This window comes from Gastrolobium bilobum, unplaced genomic scaffold, assembly GCF_033153095.1.
Source record: "Gastrolobium bilobum isolate Gb01-03AN ecotype WA unplaced genomic scaffold, APGP_CSIRO_Gbil_v1 utg18482, whole genome shotgun sequence".
Taxonomy (NCBI): Eukaryota; Viridiplantae; Streptophyta; class Magnoliopsida; order Fabales; family Fabaceae; genus Gastrolobium; species Gastrolobium bilobum.
Genome location: NW_026899910.1, coordinates 10,080 through 33,855, shown reverse-complemented (window position 1 = coordinate 33,855; position 23,776 = coordinate 10,080). Strand labels below are relative to the sequence as shown.

At 35.5% G+C, this 23,776-nt stretch overlaps 2 protein-coding genes and 1 long non-coding RNA gene across 3 annotated transcripts; 2 read left to right on the top strand and 1 right to left on the bottom strand.

The window, feature by feature from the left end:
* Window positions 1–934: 934 nt before the first annotated feature.
* On the bottom strand, window positions 935–2,429 carry LOC133294159 (protein STRICTOSIDINE SYNTHASE-LIKE 12-like). Its single transcript, XM_061492809.1, has 3 exons — window positions 2,182–2,429; window positions 1,817–2,089; window positions 935–1,424 (listed from the first exon to the last, which is right to left on the bottom strand). The coding sequence occupies exons 1-3, from the start codon at window positions 2,427–2,429 to the stop codon at window positions 935–937; spliced, it is 1,011 nt and encodes a 336-aa protein (XP_061348793.1).
* Window positions 2,430–4,508: 2,079 nt separating this feature from the next.
* Window positions 4,509–6,740, top strand: LOC133294155 (uncharacterized). Its single transcript, XR_009749154.1, has 4 exons — window positions 4,509–4,709; window positions 4,896–5,012; window positions 5,119–5,190; window positions 6,570–6,740. It is a non-coding gene; the product is annotated as an uncharacterized LOC133294155 (long non-coding RNA).
* A 14,357-nt stretch (window positions 6,741–21,097) lies between these two features.
* Window positions 21,098–21,622, top strand: LOC133294158 (B3 domain-containing protein At2g33720-like). The gene has a single exon (XM_061492807.1). The coding sequence runs from the start codon at window positions 21,113–21,115 to the stop codon at window positions 21,620–21,622; it is 510 nt and encodes a 169-aa protein (XP_061348791.1). The 5' UTR covers window positions 21,098–21,112.
* The last annotated feature ends 2,154 nt before the right edge of the window (window positions 21,623–23,776 follow it).

Genomic DNA, 23,776 nt, shown 5'->3' with positions numbered 1-23,776 from the left:
ACTTGAATCAACCCTATTTGGTAAAAAAAGAAAAAAATTAGTTGTAGATGAGTAACAGAAATGGTAATAAGAGGTCCCTTCATTTTGAGGATTAAGATCTTTTGATTCAGCCTAAAGAACTATTGTTTTGAGAAGCACAAATAGCTTTGCTTCCCCATGGCTTCATCAGATGATAGCGATATGACTGTCTTGGAATTTGAGAGTGTGCCTGCAAACAGATCATCAAATTCATATATGTAAGGATGAAATTGATCTTTGGTCTGTAAGATTACTCTCACAGTGCATGATTTTATATCTTTACACGTTGGGGAAAATTTGGCTTTCCTTGCTTCATTGGCTTATAAGAAAAAGCCACTCCCCATTAAGCCTGGACTAGTGAGGGTAGCTGTGGGAAATTTTTGAATGCAGCATTATATTTGCATATTTGTAAAGAGATTGTTTTCGGATTCGAACTCATAATCTTTAAGTCATAAAAGAACAATTTTATCACTGTCCCAAGTTGTGACCTTTTATTGAGTTATGACTTAATTATATGACTTCATACTGCAGCATGGCTAAAATCAGAGTATAGATTAATCCCTATGATTTGATGCAAATTATTGGTCATATGGTATTTGACATAATTAAAAATAACCTCTACTTTTTCGATTGAATGAGGAGGAGTTTATGCGGAAAGAAAAAAAGTGGAATTGGAATGTGGGCAGGAACTGCACTGAATGCAAATGGAGATATTTGATGTGCCCCTCCACCCCCTGGTTTCATCCTTGATGTTATGGACTCAATCTTCAACAATACCTCAAAATTTTCTGCTAATGATCAGAAGAGCAATTAGGTTTTCTGGTGCTATGGCATGTGTGGATCAATAAAATCTTTATTTATTTTAAGTGTTTTTCAATTTTTGATAACCATACAAACGCAGAGCGAGTAAAAAGGTCTAAAGCTTGAGCATGTTAACATACGAAACATGCAGGGAGGAAGCATAGAGTGTCCCATTAAGCTCTTGAACTTCAGTGACGGATTCGGTACCAAACTCCTCAACGAGAGATACAGCCTCTAAAAGTACACCTTCACCATTGACTCTGAGTGCTAGAGGCAAAACAGGAGGTATTGGTGGTGGAGGTGTCCCAAAAGGGTAGTTCATTGCCACCCAAAACTCGTTCTTGGAATTCCTTTTGATGTTATTTGGTCTTCCCGGAAGTTGCAAGAACACATCTGAGGTATTTGCATTCGGTCCGGTAAGCCAGAATCTCTGAATTCTGTTCCCCATATACTCACTAACAAGTACAAATGAACCGTTGTTACTTACTGCCACCCCAGCTGCCACAGCAAGATCACTGAGCAACAATGAGATTTGGTTGGTTGTTGGATCATAACTGAATAGGCTTCCAGAACGATCCGTGCTATTAAACAGTTTATGGAGATCACTGCAAAATTTAAGTTCCACAATTATAATAGGCCTAGACTAGATAGATTATGTGCTACTTTTAAATGCATATTTATCTTTGGTAGAGGATCAAACTTATGATATCATTCTTACATCACAGTTTTGAAGATTGAGCCAGGCTAATTGAGCTACAAACTCATTGAGATTGTCTGTATTTCCAATATGCGGAATAGATACTCATGTGATATGAAGTCATGTTAGAGGATCTTAGTCCGTCTAGATACAAATCAAAGGTTACTACGATTTTTTTCCTTTTATCTTAATGGATTCTTTCATTACTATTGATTTGTATCTGAATAAAACAGATTTTCTCAACCTCATATCACGTTAGAGGATCCATTTCACTCATGAAAATTCATGAGAATAGATTACCTAATCTTGAGAACAGAGCTAGCTTCTGAAAAATAAACGATTCCAGTTTCAGGGTCTACATCCAAACCAGCAAGAAATCCAAACGGATTGCCTTGGGCATCAGCAACAAGTTGGGTAGCAGCACCTCCATCATAAGCAACCTTCATTAGCCCAAAATAAGCATCAGCTATATACAAATCGCCTGTCTGATGATTGAAACTCAACCCCAAAGGCCTCCCACATGTTTCTTGAAGTGAAGAGAAGTCAGAAATGCCATCACAGATTGTCTTGTTCCTGGAACAACAATGTCAAGGTTTAACCAGCTTTAGTTACTTGAAAAGAAATAATGGACAGACCCATCACCCATCTTGATCGCAGACACATACCTGTCTGGGGAAATGTGAGCAAACTCAACGAAACCAGAATTTGGATTCTCATATTTTAGAATTCTTCCATCAGAAACACCAGTGTAAGGCCCTCCACCAATGGAGTCAAATGCTAGGGACTCAGGGCCTGTGAGTGATGATGGAAGAAAAAGCCTATCGAGTAATCTGTCGGAGGCAACTATAGACGGTGAACAGAGGAGGGAGATGAAAATCCCAAGGACAGCTATTGTGCTTGGAGCGTTCAACATGATTGCCAACAATGTTGTACTAAGTTCGAAACATTATGTATGTATAAAACAGAAGTTTGTTTCGTCCCTTCTTCCCCAATGCCCTCAGCTCTCCTTGTCATTATTTAAACGTGAAAGATCCAAAGAAAAGCTTCTGGGGCACAGAATCCAAGGATTCTTTGTAAGAAACGTTAATAGTTTGTTACAAGTTTGGATTTGATTACAATAATTCTCAAATGGACAAGTGAAGCTATTAAGTCTAAAAGTAGCATTAAGAGTGGCTAGGTTGTCCCTTCAGATATAGCTTTTTAGTGTTGTGGGTCGATTCATCCAGACCTGAAACTTGCTAAACGAGTTCTATCCAGTAAATACTCAAAAGTTGTCGGTTATATTGCTAATCGAGTTTGAAGTTCCTTACCATTTTAACCAATGATTGTTGGTATGCTTTAAGTCTCTTAGAGTGTATTTTTTTGATTAAATTTGTCCTTACTACAGAAACTCCAAGACTAATTTAATGGATGTAATACATAATTCACACATTAATTTGATTGATTAAATGCATATTCAGTAATCATGACAGTAATTTTCATCATTAGAAATTAATATGACTAATGTTGTATTCTTTACGAACTGTTAATTTTACCATGTATTCTCTAGTGACCGATGAAAATTCCTCTGCTTTCGGCCTGTCCTAGCACACCATAATATAAACTGATTTGAAACATTGCTTGAAAAATCTAGATTGTTTCAATCTTGCTAAGTTGAGCCAAGGTCCATGAAAATGGTGTAAGGAGATTCTGTAAGAGTAACACTGCGCCCAACAACTACATACAAGAGAAAGCCTAGAGTCACATTTTAGCATCTTTATGAGAAAAATATTACGTGTATATATATATATATATATATGTATGTATATATATATATATATATATATATATATATATATATATATATATATATATGGGAAAAATATTTCTGCAGTTAATGCAGATAAGTTATTTGCATTTATTCCCAAAACGACATCATTTTGGTATTGAAATCTTAAAAAATTATAAATATAAAGACTATTATAACCCTGAAATAAATTAAAATTACAAAAACACTATGATTTCCGCCCAAAACGACGTCGTATTGGGCTTACTGAAGATAACTTATCTGCAGTAACTGAAGAAAAAGCTAACCCTATATATATATATATATGAAAAAATATTTCTACAGCCACTATAGATAATGTTATCTACAGCTATCCAAAAATTACGTCGTTTTGATTAATGAAGGGTGTTTTTGTAATTTTAAATGAATTAATAAAGAGTGTTTCAGTAAAATATATATGATAAAAAAATAAATAAAATTATAGAAACACTATTCATTAATGAAAATGACGTAGTTTTTAGATAGCTGTAGATAACTTTATCTAAAGTGGCTGTATATATGGGGAATGTTATATTTACAACCTATTTTCGTTTACAGCTTCTTACAATTATATCTTAACCGTTGATTTCCGTCAATCAACGGTTAAGATTTTTACAAATCAAATTTATTAATTAATTATTAATTCAGAATAAATGACAACCGTTGATTGGTGAAAATCAATGGTTAAGATATGGTTGTAAGAGTTTGTAAATTATTTGGGTTGTAAATATAACCTCTATATATATATATATATATATATATATATAGTACATTGTATAACTCATATATTAATATAGGGAAAAACTAATCTCATGAAACATGAGAGTGTTTTTTTTTTTTTTTTTGATGAAACATGAGAGTGTTTTTATCTCCAATAGATTTATCGAAAATCATGACATTTTTTTTTGTAAATGGCGGGCCCCTATCATATATGTGTCACAACATAAGAAAATTTATCTATTATTGCATGAGATTAGATTAGATGAGCCTATTAATTTATTAAGAGTTGATATTCATTCTGACCGGATTGGAAGAGAAATTCGATGACATAAAATAAAATGTTTTGCTTTCCGTATACTTAATTATCCAAAAATTTGTGTGAACATGCGAGAACCGTAATCAAAAGTAGTATGTAGATTCTATAGAAGTTCATTGTTTTTGGCATGGTGCATAGTTTCTATTCATGCTTTTCTCTTTGTTCTCAACATCCATAGGCATGTCTTTTGTTTTATTTTTCCTCTGGCTGACAACGACTAATCAATATAATGCAATCCTTGGTGAATGTCCAGATTTTGTCACCGGTGACTACTAGGGTGTAAATGAGCCAGATCAGCCTATAGGGGGCTACGGCCTGGCATACGTAAAGCCTGGTCCATCTCAGCCTTCGAGGTAATTAGGACAAGTGAAGGCTTGTAGATAAGCCTATTTAAAAAACAAGGCCGTAGGCTAAATATAGAAAGTCTGGCCTTTTAGCCCCGTAGGCTGGCCTATTTAAGTTTTTAAATAAAAAAATATATAATATTATTTATATTTAAAAGATTACAAAACCTAATTTCTTTCTTTTGCTATGCGCAGCTTCTACATCAGATCTCACGACTCAGGAGTCTCACCTTAGTCTCACCAAAACCTAATTTCTTTCGAGCCCAAACGATCAAGTTTTAGTCCCTTACCGCCGGTCACTCATCTATTAAGGTTTAACAATTTACAAACCCTAACCCACAAACCATGTCTCTGTCAGCATGTCCCTTCTTCTGCGATTTTCGTGAACTAATCGATTTCATTTTTTATGTTGATGCAGAAAAGTGGTTCGGCTTTCGATCTGCGTCCAAAGAAAAGCAAAGCTATCAGAAGGCGCCTCACCAAGAACCAGGTACTCTTTTTTTTATTTCGTTAACTTTTTAGATTTTGCGAAGGTGATTTTATTTTGGATTTGCTACTGGTTTATACACTGAAACTGCAAGAAAAAGAAAATGCAAACTGACTACTTCAAGACACCAACTGTGGTTGTGGGTATTGCTCGAACCGAAAATGCAAAAGGGGTTTTCAGTCAAGGTGTTGTTCAGGTGAATTGAGAGAGGAATCGGTCAAGATGTGATGACTATAAGAAGGGTTCAGAGTGCCAAGTGGGTTTTCGAAGGTGGTTCCAAGTAGGTCCTCGTCGGTGAGGGAGAGAATCATTAATAGAACGGTGGGTCGGTGAGTGTGAAGATTGCTCGTGGTAGCTGTATGAGGGCTGTTCGAGTGGGAAGGAGGAAAATTTGATCTATAGGTTTGTGTGGTTTAGGTGAGAGAATAGTGTTAAAATGGATCGGTGATCTATACGGCAGTATCTCGAGCTACCTGGTTGTAAAGTCAAGTCAATAGGTGTTTAGCTTTTTCAGTACTTGATGGTCGTTTCCAATGCGTCATCTTAGTGTTTTTGGCAAATGATAACAAAGATGTGCTTATGATATCTTAGTGTTTTTGGAATTTCTGAGAAAGAAAATAGGATCATGATAACAAAGATGTGCTTATCTTGTAGGTCGATCTTCTTTATGTGCCTTGCAATCTCCATAGTGATATGTGAATTTTTTTAGCTTAAGTGAAGTAATTTTTCTCCAAATATCAACTTATCCTGCAATATCTGACGTTTTTGAATCTTTTGATTTATTCACTAGTAATTTTAATTTTGGAAGTGATGGTATCCTGTGTGAAACCTTATAAAGTGTTAGGGCACATGTTGCAAACTATTAAAAAAACTATTTTAAATTGACAAGACATTTAGTTTTTCAAAAGAATTAAGGGTTGTAGGAGAAGCATTCAACTTCTAGCATCCTGGATGAATTCATTTCCAACCGAATGTAGAGGCATTTTTTGGTTTTTAGTATTCTCTCATGTGCTAGTAGTTGTTTCTCGTGTGGTTTTGAGTTGGTGTTATCATCTTTGAAATTGGAAATGTTAGTTAACATTGATTCTGAGGTGTATAATAGTATTGTGTAGTTGAGAACTTTATTTTGATAATGTGATAGGTTGAAAAATATTTCTGAGAAAATTAAGATGACGTATTGAATTGCATTAAAACTTTTTGTTTTTTGTTTACTACCTAAGAACTGTTTTTTGTTTACTTACATCCTTTTATAGTGCTAATTTGTTTTGTTTTTTGTACTCTTTTTTTATATGCTTAGAAAATGGACTCTAATCCAAGTGCAAGTGGTAATGTTATTGCTAGCGCACCAAGTGACCACCCACTCTAATAACTTTGTTTTGCAGGAAGATGATGTTAAGAAGGCTCACTAGAAGATTGTGAAGTGCCAAGAAAAATTCAATCTTTGTTGTTGTTAAAAAATCTGTTGTAGAATTTTTATAACATGTGTTCTTGTTAAAAAATCTGTTGTAGAATTTTTATAATTTGGACCCATGCTGGAAATATTGTTTAATGAATGAGATATTTTATTTTTATTTATTTATTTAATTTGCAATATGGTAGGCCTAAAAGGCCTCATAGGCCATGTAGGCTTTGTATTTTTAAATAACAGGGCAGACTTGGCCTTTAAACTAAGCCTTTGATACGCTCACAGGCCAGATAGGCCAAACATTTTTTTGTGAAGGCTTAGGCCATGAAGGCCAAAGCCTGCCTTGCCCTGACCTATTTACACCCCTAGTGACTACCATGAGCGACATCTCAGTCTAAGGGGGTATTTGGTAGGGATTTTATGTTGTAGATACCCAGGCAACTTCCATTGGTTTTTCAACTTGACCATGTTTGGTACAAGTCTCAAAAAAATTTAACCAGGAAAATCCTTTGCCCAGCCATTGTGATTTGTTTGCCAAATTCCATGAAAATCACTGGTCCAGAAAATCACATGAAATGTGGTATTTTGGGTTTGCTGGGAAAAGAAAAAATGGAGCGAGAATTTGGAGACGAAAATGACCCTCATTTGCATCAATGCGTACGGTTTACCTCATTTGCATAGACACGAAAGCCTACAAAATGAGAACTACTTGTCATCATACCCATTATTGCATGCTGCAGTGAGAGCGAATTGAGGTTTTCTACAAAAAAATAATTTTGGAAATTTGAGGCTAATTATCCCTGACGCATCTCCATGGGTAAAAAAAGAAGCCTAACAACAACAGCTCGTTCAAAGATATAATTCATCTCAAGCTACAATATATTATCAGATAAACTACATGAACAAGAAGCTTTCTATCGGGTAAGTGAAAGGGAAAATGCCAATTGACAAGTGAAAATGTGATTTGATTAGTAGGGATGTGCATGGATCGACCCGAATCGATTTTTTTGAAAAATCGAACCGAATTGGTTTAAATGGTTCGGTTGAAAATAGTTCGGTTCAGAATTGGTTTGAGTCGACCCTATTTTGAAAAGAAAAAAAATTAAAATTTTAAAAAATAAAAGTTATAAAAATCAATTTGGTTCGGTTTGAAAACAGTTCGGTTTGAAAACAGTTCGGTTTTTAAACTGGTTCTAAATACCGATTCAGTTCATGAACTGGTTCTTTAAAAACCGGTTCGGTTCATGAATTGGTTTTTAAAATCGGTTATTTTAAGAGCGGTTTGGTTCGGTTCATAGTTCAGTTCATCTTTTTGGCTATTTTGCACACCCCTACTGATTAGATCAAATTGCTACGTCTTTGCCTGAGAATTATATACTTCCCCTGCTATAATACTTTTGCATCTATTAGTAGAAAAAAAAGATGTGAATGTGATCCACAATACTCTGCACAATCAGTATTTCCACAATACTCTACACAATCACCACCCAAGGCACTCCTTTGCACCAGGATACCCCTCATCTTCATAACAAGCAAGGAATTTTTAAGCAGCTAAAGCACCGTCTCTTGAAGCTTCTCACTTCTTTTTCCCCTAACCTTCACCCTCATCTTTGGGAGTAATGGAAAATGAACGTTGGTAGCAAATAACCCTAAATTTGATAGACTGATGAATATTTTAGGCAAAGGTTAGTTTTTCATTTCAGATTCAAAAATTATAAAAGGGTTATTTTCGTCATTTCAACCCATTTTTCCATCAATATTTTCCCTTCAACCAAACATAGATTTAGAAAATTTAACCCAATTTTTCGGTAATATTTTGACATACGAAACAACTTTTTTTTAACTTTTCTACCACATTCATTTTGCCACCATATTCCTAGTAATTGTATTTTTCTAGTAAAAAAAATTTCTCCTTTATCAAACGCACCGTAAGGGTTTTTTGAACAACATAATGCGAAATGAGAGAATTTTGACAAATTTAATTATTTTAACAAACTAATTGTCAATCTAATATAAGTGAAATCTGTATGGGGAATTTGCGCGTTTAAGTTGCATATCACTTCCATGCACGACTTGTGTAAAAGTTAGCACAATATAAGACGAGCATTTTTGCAGTGCATATTCAAGTCATGCACACACCCCCATGCACATCTTGTAGAGAGCAACACGTGGCCACATATTTTGGTTTTTGTACAAGTCCCACATAAGATGACGTGCGACTTAAATATACATACTCTCTGTAATTATTTCCCAAATAATTTGAAAAATTAATTAAACCAGTAAAATGTCTCTGATTTTGTATTAATTCATTCAAAAAGATCAATCTAAGGATTCCAAACGGGCTGAAGATCCCAAAACGTTCAGTTTTAATGCCATTCCTCTTGGATAAGATGAATGTGCATGCAGGGCTCCAAAATTACAAAGAGAATTTACCTAAAAAAAAAATACAAAGAGAATAAAGTGTGTAATACCCTGTTCTAGAACCGGTTTAATAACATTACGTATGACATTAGGCGAAATTACAATCACAGATATTGAATTATAATACGGAAATTTTTTTTCCTTTTTCGTTAATAAACGTTTCTGTTTAAAATCAATTTCGTAGTTAAAACCATTCCAATAACTGTAATCATAACTTAAACTATGTGTGGAACACCTAATGTAATTTCATTTAAACCATACGTTTCTTCCATAGTGTGCAAAGTAGTTCCCTTAGACTAACAAGGCTTAACAACTCATTTTTATCGTTATTCAACACTAAACATCTCCAATTTTAGTTTACTTAAGGAATTTTATACTATTTCTATGGTCTTCATTTTTCAATATGTTACAGATTTCTTCATTAGCTACACGTAGGTTCAAACCGCGCTAAAATCGGAGCACCGTAGCTCAAGTTATGAATTTTTGAAGAAAAAGTGTTGAATTTCACAAGGGGTCACGCGCCACTAGCGCGAAACCCGCGCTCGTAGCGCGGGAACACTGCCTTCTCTCGTCGTCTCACGGTGACAGCACGAACTTTAGCGCTCGTAGCACCACGGACTGAAGATTTCACCATACATTGGTATTTTTCCCGTAACTTGAGTCATACTTATCCGATTGATGCAATCTTGGTCTCGTTGGAAAGCTAAGAAAAAGATCTATAACTTCCATTAAGACCCAAGGGTCCAAATGTATCATATAAGATATGAGAAATGGAAAACTAGACATAATATTCTTAAATTTACATTGAGTCTAAATCCTAAAGGTTTTCTTTCACCTAACAGACATTACACAACCACTTCAATACATGATTCTTAGCTATTTCAAGACACACATTTATCAAATAGGCATCGATGCCCTTCCATCATATATACAATAAGTACAACATTACAATATCTAAATGTCTTTAATACATAACCATGAGACTAGCTACAAAACACTATAATCAAATCTTTGGCTCCCATCAACAAAAGAGACACCAAATGAGGTGAGCATAGGTTAAGTCCACCAAAATAAAACATGATGTACACATATCAAATATGAATCCTATACATGGAACTACTAAATGACATGCATAACCCAAAATAATGCAACATTTTCATGTATCAATTTAGTCCAAGTATGACCACTTGCCACCAGAGGCTCCTGCAGCATCTGTACCTGAAAGGGGTCCCCACAACACGGGGTGAGATATACGAATACATCTCAGTAAACCAGGGGTCCTTGGAGCATTTCTCCACGCCATAGTTCACTCACAGTATAATAGCAATAACCGTAAATAATGCAGTAAATACATATCCATGTAGTGTGTCAAACATCTCCAGGAGACATCCCTCGAGCTCTTATGTTGTCCTAAGGATACTCAGATGCAAATAGTCCTACTGGCCAGCTAAACTACCAAGTATGAATTACGCATTGTCATGCAACATACAAAACATAGGGAAACACCATCCTATGCCACACCCAATGCATACACATACGTATAACAAAGCATTAAACTACTTTATTGCATTTACATACACTATCAACGACCACTACCCATTCAGGGCTTGGTGAAACAATAAAAGGATCAATTCCCAAGGTCCGAAGCTTACCTCAATGAGCTTCAAAGCTTAATCTTTGTTTACCACCAATGAGCAATCAACCCAGCTTTACAACAATACCAACAATCAATACCTACATCAGGATACTAGACAATCTATCAAGGCGATCCAATGAATACCAATATTGTCATCAACCAAACAAACCTATTCAAACCACAATGGCATGAACTTACCAATTCAAGTGAGCTAATCAAGCTCCATGGCTTCCTCCGATGGTTGGTCCTTCAATGTTGGTCCACAAGGCTTAATCCCATCACCACAAGGGACACAATCAACCAGCCAACCAAATCACGGCTCAAAATGCAAAAACTCCACATTTTCAAGCATGAAAATTTCCAATATATTGAACAACAACCAAATGACAATCTAAGTCCATTTCAATCGTTTATTTATCATTCCTAACAACTTTTACAAAGGAATTTAACTTCAATCTCTCTCTAACATACCCCATTATTCATGCATTTTCTTAAAACAAAACCCTAATGCATATATCTTCCAAAATTACAACAAGAGTTGGAGTTCTTACCACAAATACAACCCCAAGGGTGTAAGGAAGAGGCACTAAGCTCAAGGAACCAAGACTTCACCTCTAACTCCACTATCTCCAAATTTGTTCCCCTCCCACCAAGAATATCTCACTCCACAATGGCTCCCATTCAAAATAAGCTAGGATTAAGGATGAAGGGAACTTTTGAAGTGGTTTAGGCTTTGGAATGGAAGGATTTGAGTAAGAAATGGTTGAGTTATGGTTTAGAGCTCACAACCATGGCTTCTCACCCTCTCCTTCACGATTTAGTGTCGCCGGAAGAAGAAGAAGAAATGAGATTGGGTTTGTGTTTTGTCACTTATCATAGGTTAAGTTATCTAAATTGGGTATCAGCTCATCTATCTAGTTAACTCCGTTCTCTTTTAAACTTTACCCAAAGGTCTGAAATATTTTTCTAGAAATATTTCTACTTTTATTTTTATATTTTGGGTACTTTTGCCTACATCTATTTTTACCCCAAAATTTTCACTGACTACTCTTTTCACCTCAAAAATGACCCTAATTCCTTTAATTAGATATTTTACCCAATTTAACCCACTAATACAAGATTAATTGCCTAATTACGCGCAATTAATTAAATTTCATGGTGAGGGATATTATAAAGTGCGTTTGTCTAAAGATAACTATCCATCCAGGGCAATGGCAGGTTAACAAGAGAAGCAAATTAAAGGCTTGTTTGGATGGACTCTTTTCTCTCCAAAAGTTGTTTTTTTTTCTAGAAAAAGGGCACTTTTCAGGAAAAATATGTTTGGATGTCTGTTTTAAAAAAAGTAAAAGTCATAAAAAGTCAAAAACTTGCTTTTTTTGGAAGCTAAATTTTTTTATGATGATATTACTACATGTGGGAAGACTTGTAATGACTATTATGTTATTTTTCAATGATAGTAGATTTACACCAAGATTTTGCATCGAGTCCTTATCTTTTTACCTTATTTATAGATGAGCTAATACAAATACACACTAAAAGATGTCATGGTGTATGTTATTTGCTTACGATATTGTGCTTGTTGATAAGACCCAGACTAGGACCAACATTGAACTACATTATGAAGAAACATGTTAGAGTCTAAAGCATTAATATTAAGCAGGAGTAAGGCATGCATAAAGTTTGAGTTCGGCACGACATGTGGAAGAAATGGAGAATTTTGAATATGATAAGGCATGAGGTATCCAAGAAAGACACATTTATGGAGCTAAATGTTGACAGACAAAAAAATAACATGAAGAATTTTTGTGTGATCATAAAATTCTTCATATGCTAAAGGGGGATTGTACATAACGATAATACAACTTGTACTGCTATGTATAGAGTCAAATGTTGACCGACTAGAAAAGCATATGCATAAAATGAGAGTAGTGGAAACGAGAATGATAAAGTGGATGTGTGGTCATGCAAGGATGAGTAATATAAGAAATAAAAACATCAACATCAACATCAACAACACCTTTATCCCAAATTAATTGGGATTGGTGGTAGATGAACCCAAATAAAAGATGAGAAATGGTTGAAAAAAGATAAAAAAATAAAAAAATAAAAAAATAAAACTAAAATATAAAAATAAAATAAAAAAGTAAATTAATAAAATAGTAATATATATATATATATATATATATATATATATATATATATATATATATATATATATATAAGTGAAAAAAGAAGGGGGAAAGAAAAAATGGGTGAGATGAAGAGGAAAAAAGACTAAAAATGGACCATCTGGAACATAGGAATAACAACGGGTCTAACCCTCTACCATGCATATAGATTTTCTCCATTTCGTTCTAAGGCACACTGTCCGTCAATCTATATCCCAATCCATTAAGTCTTGCTTTACTACCTTCTCCCAAGTAAGTTTGGGTCTATCTTTACCTTTCTTTGTGTTGAATAATTGGTAACAAACTTTTGTTCTTACCGGAGCATCCAAAGGCGTTTTCATTACATTCAACAAAATATTGAGTAGTACTAATAGAAGAAAATATGAGATAACAGATTATTTAAATGAATTCTTCGAAAGCCCTTATATGCTTTAGTAATAAAAAAACTTCGTTAGAGAGAATATAATTAAAAGAAAAGAAGTCGCCAACCAAAATTATTTGGGGGGAAATAATAAAATATAGGAATTAATTGAGTGAGAAATAAAATGATGTGGGACTGGACTTAGAATGTAACGGAAAAAAGTTAAGTAGAACTGTAGAAGGGTAGAAATTGTGCTATTGGTTATTTTATTTTTCTTCTTTTCCTCTCTCTTTGTAAAAAAGTTAATTTTAATTTCTCAATTTCCATTTTATTTTTTATTCTGTATATAAATTTGTTTCTAATTTATTATTTATTTATTTTGATTTGTAATCTATTGTGGACCCAATTAATTTTGGGGTAAAAATGATTTGTATTAAAAAAAAAAAATTAGCAAGAAGGAAAGTTGAATGTATATTCTTAGCCCATTTGATATTATTAAAAACGAAATAAGAAGTGACTTTAGGCCATGACAGAGATGCATGAAGTCTTTGTCCGCCAAAAAAAATGAGAGATGCAGGAAGTCCATTTATATGAGAAAGACAAAGGAAATGAGCCTTTATTTCTATTTCACAAACAACATCGTATACAAAATGTAGAAGAAATTTCAGTAGTGTAAACTCTCAGCCTATCAACCGAGCATATCTTTAGATTCCTGTATTATTACTCCACGTTATTTAGCTTACGTGGCCGCTTCTTCCCGTTTTCTGTGTTGAGAATGGTACGAGGGAGTACAAAGGATACCTCTATCAACATGCTAAGTTATAAACCACATTAAGTGAGAAACATTACATCTTCACCCAAAACCTTAAATCTGTAGGTCTATGGATTTTTTGAATTTATATTGGAATTATACTAACCTCTGCGGAGGCCTTGTTTTACAAATAAAGAACGGATGAAGCAAAAAAGAAGATTAGTAACATTTTGCTATATTGATTCATCTTTTCATTGTGTACAGTGGAGCTCTATATAGCTGAAAATGAGAATAACAAACTCCCTAGAAATGCGGGAGTCCAACCAAAAAAGAAGAGCAAAAAATTACATAGCTAAAAATAACAAAAAACAGAAAGTGAATTATATATAAAAAAGAGAGAAAATAAAATGTATCTGTAAAACTCCCCCTCAAGATGGAGAGTAAATATTCATCACTCCCATCTTGGAAAGTAGATAATGAAACTGAGTAGGGTGAAGAGCCTTAGTTAACATATCTGCAATCTGGTTGGCAGAAGTAATGGGAAATGTTTGAAGCACACCCTTGGAAATATGTTCTCGAACCAAATGGCAATCTATTTCTATATGCTTTGTACGTTCATGAAAAATTGGGTTTGCATCAATATGTAGAGCAGCAGTATTGTCACATTAGAGATGGGCAGGGGAAGAGTGACTAATATGAAAGTCACACAACAAAGACAAAAGCCAAACAACCTCACAAGTACCATTAGCCATTGACCTATGCTCAACCTCTGCAGAAGATCTTGAGATAGTAGACTGTTTCTTGGACTTCTAGGAAATAGGAGAGTGACCAAGAAATGCACAAAAGTCAGACACTGAATGACGGGTATCAGGGCAACTTGCCCAATCAGAATCAGTGAATATCTTGAGTTGGAGAGTAGAATCAGCAGACACAAAAATTCCTTGTCCAACAGTATTTTTCAAGTAAGCTAGGATGCGATGAGCAGCATGTAAGTGAGGAACTCTTGGAGTGGAGAGGAACTGACTTAATCTGTTAACAGCATAAGAGATATCTGGTCTTGTGAAGGAGAGGTATATCAGTCTACCAATGAGACGCCTGTAAGGGGTGGGGTCTTGCATTAAATCTCCATCATATTGTGATAACTTCAAATTAGGCTACATGGGAGTGGGCTTAGGTTTGCAGCCAGATAGACCAGTGTCAAGAAGGATGTTAAGAATGTATTTTCGTTGACTGAGGAAAATACCCTTGGAGGAGCGAGCTACTTCAACACCAAAGAAGTACTTAAGTGGACCAAGATCCTTCAACCGAAAGCAACTGTCAAGGGAAGAAATGAAATGTTTAATTGCAATAGAATCATTAGAAGCCACAATAACATCATCGACATAAATCAGAATGACCAGCATAACAGATCCTTGAAACTTCAGAAAAAAGGAATGATCATTTGTGGACTGAACAAAATCCATAGAGAGCAAAGTAGAACTGAGTTCCTGAAACCATTGTCTTGAGGCTTGTTTCATACCATACAAAGATTTCTGTAATCTACAAACAAAATTGGGAGACAGAGACTACCCCTTACAAAAATATCCTGAAGGTAATCTCATGTAAACTTCTTCACTGAGCTCCCCGTGAAGAAAGGCATTATTAACATCCAATTGATGGAGGAACCAACCATGAACAGCAGCTAAAGCAAGGAGAAGTCGAATAGTGGTCACCTTAACTACCAGAGAAAAAGTATCGAAATAATCAATACCTTCCTACTGTGTGAATCCCTGGGCTACAAGACGGGCCTTATACCTCTCCAAGGAACCATCAGCATGATATTTCACACGGAAAACCCACTTACAACCGATTGGGTGTTTTCTGAAAGGCAGGGAGACAATATCCCATGTCCTATTTTGCTCAAGGGCAGAGAGTTCACTTCGCATGGCATCACACTACACAGTGAGTTGAGAAGCCTGGGAATAGTTGGAGGGTTCATAGTGGGCAGATAAAGCATTAACAAAAGCCATATGAGGGTAAGAGAGGCGGTGATAAGATAGGTAATTGGATATTGGGTGAGCTGTTAAGGTTGAGCAATCATAATCAAGAAGGTATTTGGGAGGTTGAGAGTGTCTAGGAGGTCTGCCATTGTGAGCCACAGTGGTGAGTTGAGAAGTAGTAGGAATAGAAATTAGAGGAGTTGATGTAATGGGAGAGGAAGCAAATGGAAAAACAGATTCAAAGAAGACCACATCTTTGGAAATAAAAACACGATTGGATTGAATGTCTAAGAGCTTATACCCTTTAAAACCAGGAGGATAACCAAGAAATACAACAGATATAGCCCGAGGAGAAAACTTGTGACGTGACCTTGAAAGAGTTGAAGCATAACAGAGGCAACCAAACACACGCAAGTGAGAGTATTGAGGAGGTTTGTTGTCAAGAAGAGTGAAAGGTGTTGAGTTGGACAGAAGGGGAGATGCTGTTCTGTTGATTAGATAAACAGAAGTTAAGACACAATCCTGCCAGTAAGGGAAGGGAACATGAGACTGGAAATGAAGAGCATGCGCAACATTCAGGATAAGCTGATGTTTGCGCTCAACCACAGAATTTTGTTGTGGTCTCTCAACACAGGAATGAAAAAGAGTAATACCCTTAGAAGAAAAAAAGGAAAGTGAAATTCTGGTGCATTATCGCAACAAACATATTTAATTGAGATGTGAAACTGGTTAAGAATGAGTGTATAAAAATTACTGAAGACAAATGAGAAATCAGATTTTTGCTTGAGAAAAATAACCCATGTGTAACGTGTGTGATCATCAACAAGAGTCAAAAAATAACGAAAACCATCAATAGAAATGGGGGTAAAAGGGCCCCAAATATCTCAGTGGATGAGGTCAAATGGCTTAGGAGACAATTTTGGATTTAATAAAAATGGTAAACGTTTTTGCTTTGCCAAGGGACAAATATTGCAATGTAAATGGTCAGAAACAGAAGATAAATTCAAGTGCGTTTTCATTGACGATAAAACAGGTAGAGACAAATGACCTAGTTTAGAATGCCATAAGGCTACATTTTGAGAAATAGCAGATAAACAAATGGGAGGAGCGACGAGCTTGGGAGGTAGGAGACTGGCAGAGTCAAGGACGTATAGACCACAGACAAGATTAGTAATCCCAATCGTCTTGCCTGAGAGACGATCCTGAAGGAGATAGTGAGATGAGAAAAAAAGTAACAATGTTAGTGGTGCGAAGAACAGAGGAACAGAGGTCGTGATCTCACGTTGGCGTTCTGCCTGTAAAACCAGAGAAAAAACCTTGGATAGGGATGGAAGAGGGTCCATCAATAGAATCTGAGCTCGAATCGAAGAAAATGAGTCATTCAACCCCATGAAAAATTGCATGGCGTGGTCCTGGTCACGATCATGAGAAATGGATCGGAGAGCACCACAAGTGCAGGAATAAGAAGATGAGTAATCAAGGAGCTCGTCCCAAAGGGTTTTCAGGCGAGTATAGTAGCCATTCACGGTCTAGGCACCTTGTTGTAGGGAGGATATTTGCAGCTTAAGCTGAAATATATGAGGACCATTGGCCTGGTGGAATCTAGTACGAAGATCGTTCCAGGCATCGTAAGCATTGTCAAAATACATTAAACTGTCTGCGATGTCCTTGGAAATGGAATTCAGAAGCCAGGAAATCACCATTGAGTTGCAACGATTCCAAGCACTGAACATAAGATGATCTGAGGAAGGACGATGCAAAGAACCATCAACAAAGATGGATTTGTTCTTCGTTGTTAAAGCGAGTAACATGGCACGGGACTAGGAGTTGAAATTTTGGCCAGTAAGGGGATGAGTTACCAGAATCAAGCCTGGATGGTCACCATTGCTAAGGAAATAGGGGCTACCGGAATCTTCAATAGAAGGTGAAGACCCGGAAGAAGCAACACCACCAGTATTGTTGATGGAAGAATTATTAGCGTTGCCACGAGCCATGAAAAGGGACACGGGCAAGATTGCAATACTCAACTGATACCATTTTACAAATAAAGAACGGATAAAGCAAAAAAGAAGATTAGTAACATTTTGCTATATTGATTCATCTTTTCACTTTGTACAATGGAGCTCTATATAGCTGAAAATGAGAATAACAAACTCCCTAGAAAAGCGGGAATCCAACCAAAAAAGAAGAGCAAAAAAATTACACGGCTAAAAATAACAGAAAACAGAAAGTGAATGCAGTATATAAAAAAAGAGAAAAATAAAATGTATCTGTAAAACCTTGAAACATTATGTATGTATAAAACAAAAGTTTGTTTCGTCCCTTCTTCCCCAATGCCCTCTGCTCTCCTTGTCATTATCTTAACGTGAAAGATCCAAAGAAAGCTTCTGGGGCACGGAATCCAAGGATTCTCTGTAAGAAACGTTCATTGCAAGTTTGGATTTTATTACAATATTTCTAAAATGTACAAGTGAAGCTATTAAATCTAAAAGTAGCATTAATAGTGGCTAGTTTGTTCCTTCAGATATAGCTTTTCAGTTTTGTGGTCGATTCATCGATACCTGAAACTTGTTAATCGAGTTTTATCCAGTAAATAGTCAAAAGTTGTCGGTTATATTGGTTCTTGAATGAAGAAAATTACGCTTTGTGTATTTCTTTGGTTAAATTTGTCATTACTTCAGAAACTCAAAGACTAATTTAATAGATGCGATAAATAATTCACACATTAATTTGATTGATTAAATGCATATTCTGAAATCATGATGGTAATTTTCATCATTAGAAATTAATATGACTAATCTGTATTTTTTAGGAACTAATTTTACCTTTTTCTCTCTAGTAATCGATGAAGATTCCTCTGCTTTCTGGCTGCCCTAGCACACCATAATATAAACTGATGTGAAACATTGCTTGAGAAATGTAGACTGTTTCAATCTTGCTGAGGTGAGCCAAGGTCCATGAAAATGGTGGAAGGACATCCTGTAAGAGGAACACTCCCCCCAACACTACACAAGAGAGGAAAACTAGAGTCACATTTTAGCTTCTTTATGAGAAAAATGCTGTGTGCATAATTCTCATATACTAATCTGATAGTCATCCTGCCCGGATTCAAATAGAAATTTGATGACATTTAAATAAAATTGTTTTGTTTGTTGTATATCTAATTTTGTAATATAGAATTACCCAAAAGTTTGTGCGAACATGCAAGAACCGTACTCAAAAGTAGTATTTAGATTCTATAAAAGTTCATTGTTTCTGGCATGGTCCATAGTTTCTATTCCTGCTTTCCTCTTTGGTTTCAACAGCCACAGAAATGTTTTTTTTCTTCTTTTTTTCGTAATTTTTTTCTCATTCTGACAACGACTGATCAATATAATGCTATCTAAAATGTGGAATTACATGCTCATCTGGTATCTATGTCCTTCGTGAATGTCCAGATTTCGTCACGGCTGACTACCATAAGCGACATGTGAGTCTAAGGACTTTTGACCAATGTAATGTGAAATGAGAGAAAATTCAACAGTTTTATTCATTTTGCAAGCTAATTACCAATTTAATACGAGTGAAATATGTACAGAGATTGTGCTTTTAAGTCGCGTATTATCACCATATACGATTTATGTAAAAGTTGGCACAGTTCAAAACGCACATCTTGGCAATGCGTATTCAAGTCGCGCATGTCCCGTACACCTCTTGTAGAGAGCGATACGTGGTAGCACATTTTGATTTTTACACAAGTTCTATATAGGGTGATACTGACTTAAACATGTTGACTTTCCATATACTTTTCACTAACATTGAATTGATAAATAGTTTGAAGTTTTTTTTGCATTACTGCGGTGAAAAAGTTCAGTGAGAGCATTCCAAACTGGCTGAAGATCCCAAAACATTCGGTTTTAATGCCACTCCACTTCGATAAGATGAACGCGCAAGCAGGGCTCCAAAAATACAAACAGATTTTACCGAAAAAAAATAAAAAATACAAAGAGAATAAGGCGTGTTTGTCTAAAGAGAACAATAGATCCAGGGTGAGTTGCAGGTTAGCAAGAGAAGCAAACTAACAGCAATGCCCACACTAAGAGCAAGCCCACCTGCAATTGGAGCTTATTTTTGTGCAGCAGGAGTATGTAGGCTTTTTGAATATTGTGTTACTCATTAATAAAAAAATAATCAATTTATCCTTAACCCAAAATATTTTACCAATTTATTCCTGTTTAATTGATTATAACACGGGCTAATTGATAAAACCTTAATTTTTTTTTTTCCATTGAAAACGCAAGTTAATCAATTAACTTATTTCACCCTATTTGACGAAAATTCAAATTGTCTCTATGCTTAATAGGAATAGCCAATTCATATAAAATCCAAAGAGATTAAAACTCAGCTTGGCGGATCTGGAGTTGCAACGTGCCGCCGACAAGGATGATTCCGAAGCTCTCCTCGAAGTCGTAGCTATGGCCGGAATTGTCGGTGTCTTGTTAGTTCTCATTCTCTCTCTAGCTTTTCTTATTTATTAGTTATTTATTTCAGGAGAAGGTTATACTTATAATCTATTTTCGTTTACAATCTCTTACAACCATATCTTAACGGTTGATTTTTGTCAATTAACGGTTAAGATTTCTCTAATTAAATTTATTAATTAATTATTAATTCATAATAAATGATAACCATTGATTAACAAAAATTAACGGATTAAGATATAATTTTAAGAGATTGTAAACGAAAATAAGTTTGTAAATATAATTTTCCCTTCATCTTAATGTGTAATCTATTGTGGAACTAATTTTTTTTTAGGTAAACATTGTGGAACCAATTAATTTGGAATAAAAATATCCTGCTGTCTATTTTAAAAAAAATAAAATAAATCACTACCAAGAAGGAAAGTTGAATGACTTTGGATATTCCTAGCCCATTTGATATTATTGAAAACGAAATACGTGCCTTTAGGCCATGACAGATCACAGATATGCAGGAAGTCCATTTATATGCAGAAAGACAAAGGAAATTAGCCTTTATTCCCATTCCACAAATAACATCGTACACAAAGCCTTTATTCCCATTTCACAATTAACAACGTCTACAAAATGTAAAAGAAACTGCACTAGTGTAAACTCTCAGCCTCTCAAACCCCTCTTAACGTTTCTTACGATTTTAGAATCACAAATACCATCAAAATTGACTTTCTTCTTCTACTTAATTCCAACATGAACAACCCTGCAGATAAAAGGGAGCAGTGTCAGAAGAAGAGAAAATCTACAAGCTGGGAAGCCTCTTCCTCTTCAAGGAGAAGATTCTGCAGCAACAAAAGTGAAGTCTCCACCATACTGAAGCTTTACGATGACCCGTGGACGATCAAGAAGACACTTACTGTCAGTGATCTTGGAATCTTGAGCAGACTCTTGTTGGGTTCATATTTGGTCAAAAAGCAGATTTTGCCTATGTTGGATGTTGATCATGCAAGAGCCGCGGAAACTGAGCAAGGAACCCCAGTTAGAGTTCGGGACATAGACACCAATTCCATGCACCCACTCGTTCTGAAGCGATGGTCTTCATCTAAGAGCTATGTTCTCATTGGAAAGTGGAAACAAGATTTTGTAAGAAGAAGAGAGCTCATGAAAGGGGATGAGATTGGATTCCAATGGGACCCATATAATTGCATTTTCAATTTCTGTATTCTTAAACGGGCTATGCGGGTAACTCAATCAAAGTGTTAGTTTTAATTCATCTTCGAATCGTTGAGGAAAAATACGAAGTTCCTATATATGCTACCGCTTATTAATTTGGTACCGTGTTTCTTTATTGCTATAGCTTATGAAATTCTCGTGCACGTCTCTTACAAGTAGAGTCAGGAAAGAAGTTCAATAGCAACTGATCAACGCGTTGAGCGCTTCTTCCTTTTTCTTCGGGGGATTTCTCAGTCTATTGGGCCTAGAGGAGCTCTAGATTCTAGTTATATAGTGAGTTGTCCTGGGAGGCTTCAAAGAGAGAACTTTCAAATTGTCTCATCACCTTATGTGTTAAATATTGCAACAATAATACTTGATACTTTACTAAGATAACTACAACTATAAAAATATTGTTTTGATTAATCATATTATAAAAAACATGAGAATATATAATTTGTTAGTTTTAACTGTTTCTCCAAGTCAAAAAATAGGGTATTAATTAGTGTAACAGCCTACGTGTGTGGAAAAAGATTTACTCCATCAAGGTTTCACAGGGCTAGTGATAAAGGACGTCCATGTCAATATTGTGGTATCCAACGAATGCGGAATTGGGACCATGTCAAGGAGTGGTAAAGGACCATTGTCTTTAGAGGAGTTCTTTCAATATCAGGTGCAATCCCAGACTGAGAAACTGTTGATTTGGGACTAGGGAAATCTCTTGTCGTAAAACTTTTACCCAAACGCAATAACAAAATGCCCAAGTAATAAGTGGAATCAAAAAGTTCAAGGCCTAAAATCATAACATGTGGCATACGTGTAGGGAATCATATCACCCTGGTTAAGATTGGCCGGAGATAGTGTAGAGGAGATTATCAAGATTATAGATCTGTCGAGAAATAACTTATAATAGTATATACTATTAGCCGGTCAAAAGACCTTAGTCGCATTCGATACATATCGAGGGACTGTACAAACAGAACAATATAACATAAGTGGTTGAGTCACAGGACAATCCTGTAGGATCGTTCAAATGCAGAACCAACAAATAAAACAATTATTCAACAATATCATGAGGATTGTGGAGAAAGAGAACAATCTTCTATGAAAATTTTACTAAACTTCGTTCCTTCTCAATTCTATACATTTCTCAAACAATATACTAGACTATTTATATGCTATAGTTTGCCTTTCTAAAACTGCAACACTAAGGGTATGCATGACAACCATTCTATTCCTTAGTACTGTTTCTGAAAAGAAACAATTCTTTTCTATTTCTTCTACTTGGAACAGTTTCTGAGAAAAAAAATGTGTTTGATAACATGTTCTATTTTTATTCCGAGAATGAGAATTGCGTTTGATAACATAACAAATAATATAATAACTTGAATATAAAATAATAGAAGAATAATATGTTGTGTATTGATCTGTGTCAGAGAGTTACAATATATAGAGACCCTAATGGGCTTAAGTGAAAAACCCAAACCTAATCCTAATACAGTCAGAATATTTACGGATAAGACAGAATCCAATTATATCTAATCATATCATATCTAATATTCTAACACTCCCCCTCAAGCTGGTGCGTATATATTATGAGCACCAAGCTTGTTACAAATGTATTCGACCCGAGGACCTCTAAGAGCTTTAGTGAAAACATCCGCTAGTTGATCAGAGGAGTTGACGAAAGCAGTCTTGATTTCTCCTGACTGAATCTTTTCTCGAATGAAGTGACAATCAATCTCTATATGTTTGGTCCTCTCATGAAAGACAGGATTAGAGGATATATGTAGCGCAACTTGATTATCACAGATGAGTGTCATGAGTTGTTTCTGTTCACAAAGATGAAGCTCCTGAATCAACTGCTTTAACCAGACTAACTCACAGGTAGCATTTGCCATTGCACGATACTCAGCTTCTGCACTAGATCGAGCAACAACAGGTTGTTTCTTGCTCTTCCACGAAATTAAGTTTCCTCCAAAGAAGACACAATAGCCAGAAGTAGAGCGCCTGTCCGAGGGTGATCCTGCCCAATCAGCATCTGAATAACCACAAATTTCTGTATTTTCCTGATCTGAATACAACAAACCTTTTCCTGGTGCTCCTTTGATGTATCGGAGGATCCTCACAGCAGCATCCCAATGTGAATCACAAGGGGAATCAAGAAACTGACTAGCCGTACTAACAGCGAAAGAAATATCTGGC

Coding starts and splice junctions, on each gene's coding strand:
- LOC133294159 (XM_061492809.1), bottom strand. CDS start 2,429: ATGTTGAACGCTCCAAGCACAATAGCTGTCCTTGGGATTTTCATCTCC. Junction 2,090..2,181: donor GCTCACATTTCCCCAGACAG/GTATGTGTCTGC, acceptor TTGTTGTTCCAG/GAACAAGACAATCTGTGATG. Junction 1,425..1,816: donor AGCTCTGTTCTCAAGATTAG/GTAATCTATTCT, acceptor TAAATTTTGCAG/TGATCTCCATAAACTGTTTA.
- LOC133294158 (XM_061492807.1), top strand. CDS start 21,113: ATGAACAACCCTGCAGATAAAAGGGAGCAGTGTCAGAAGAAGAGAAAA.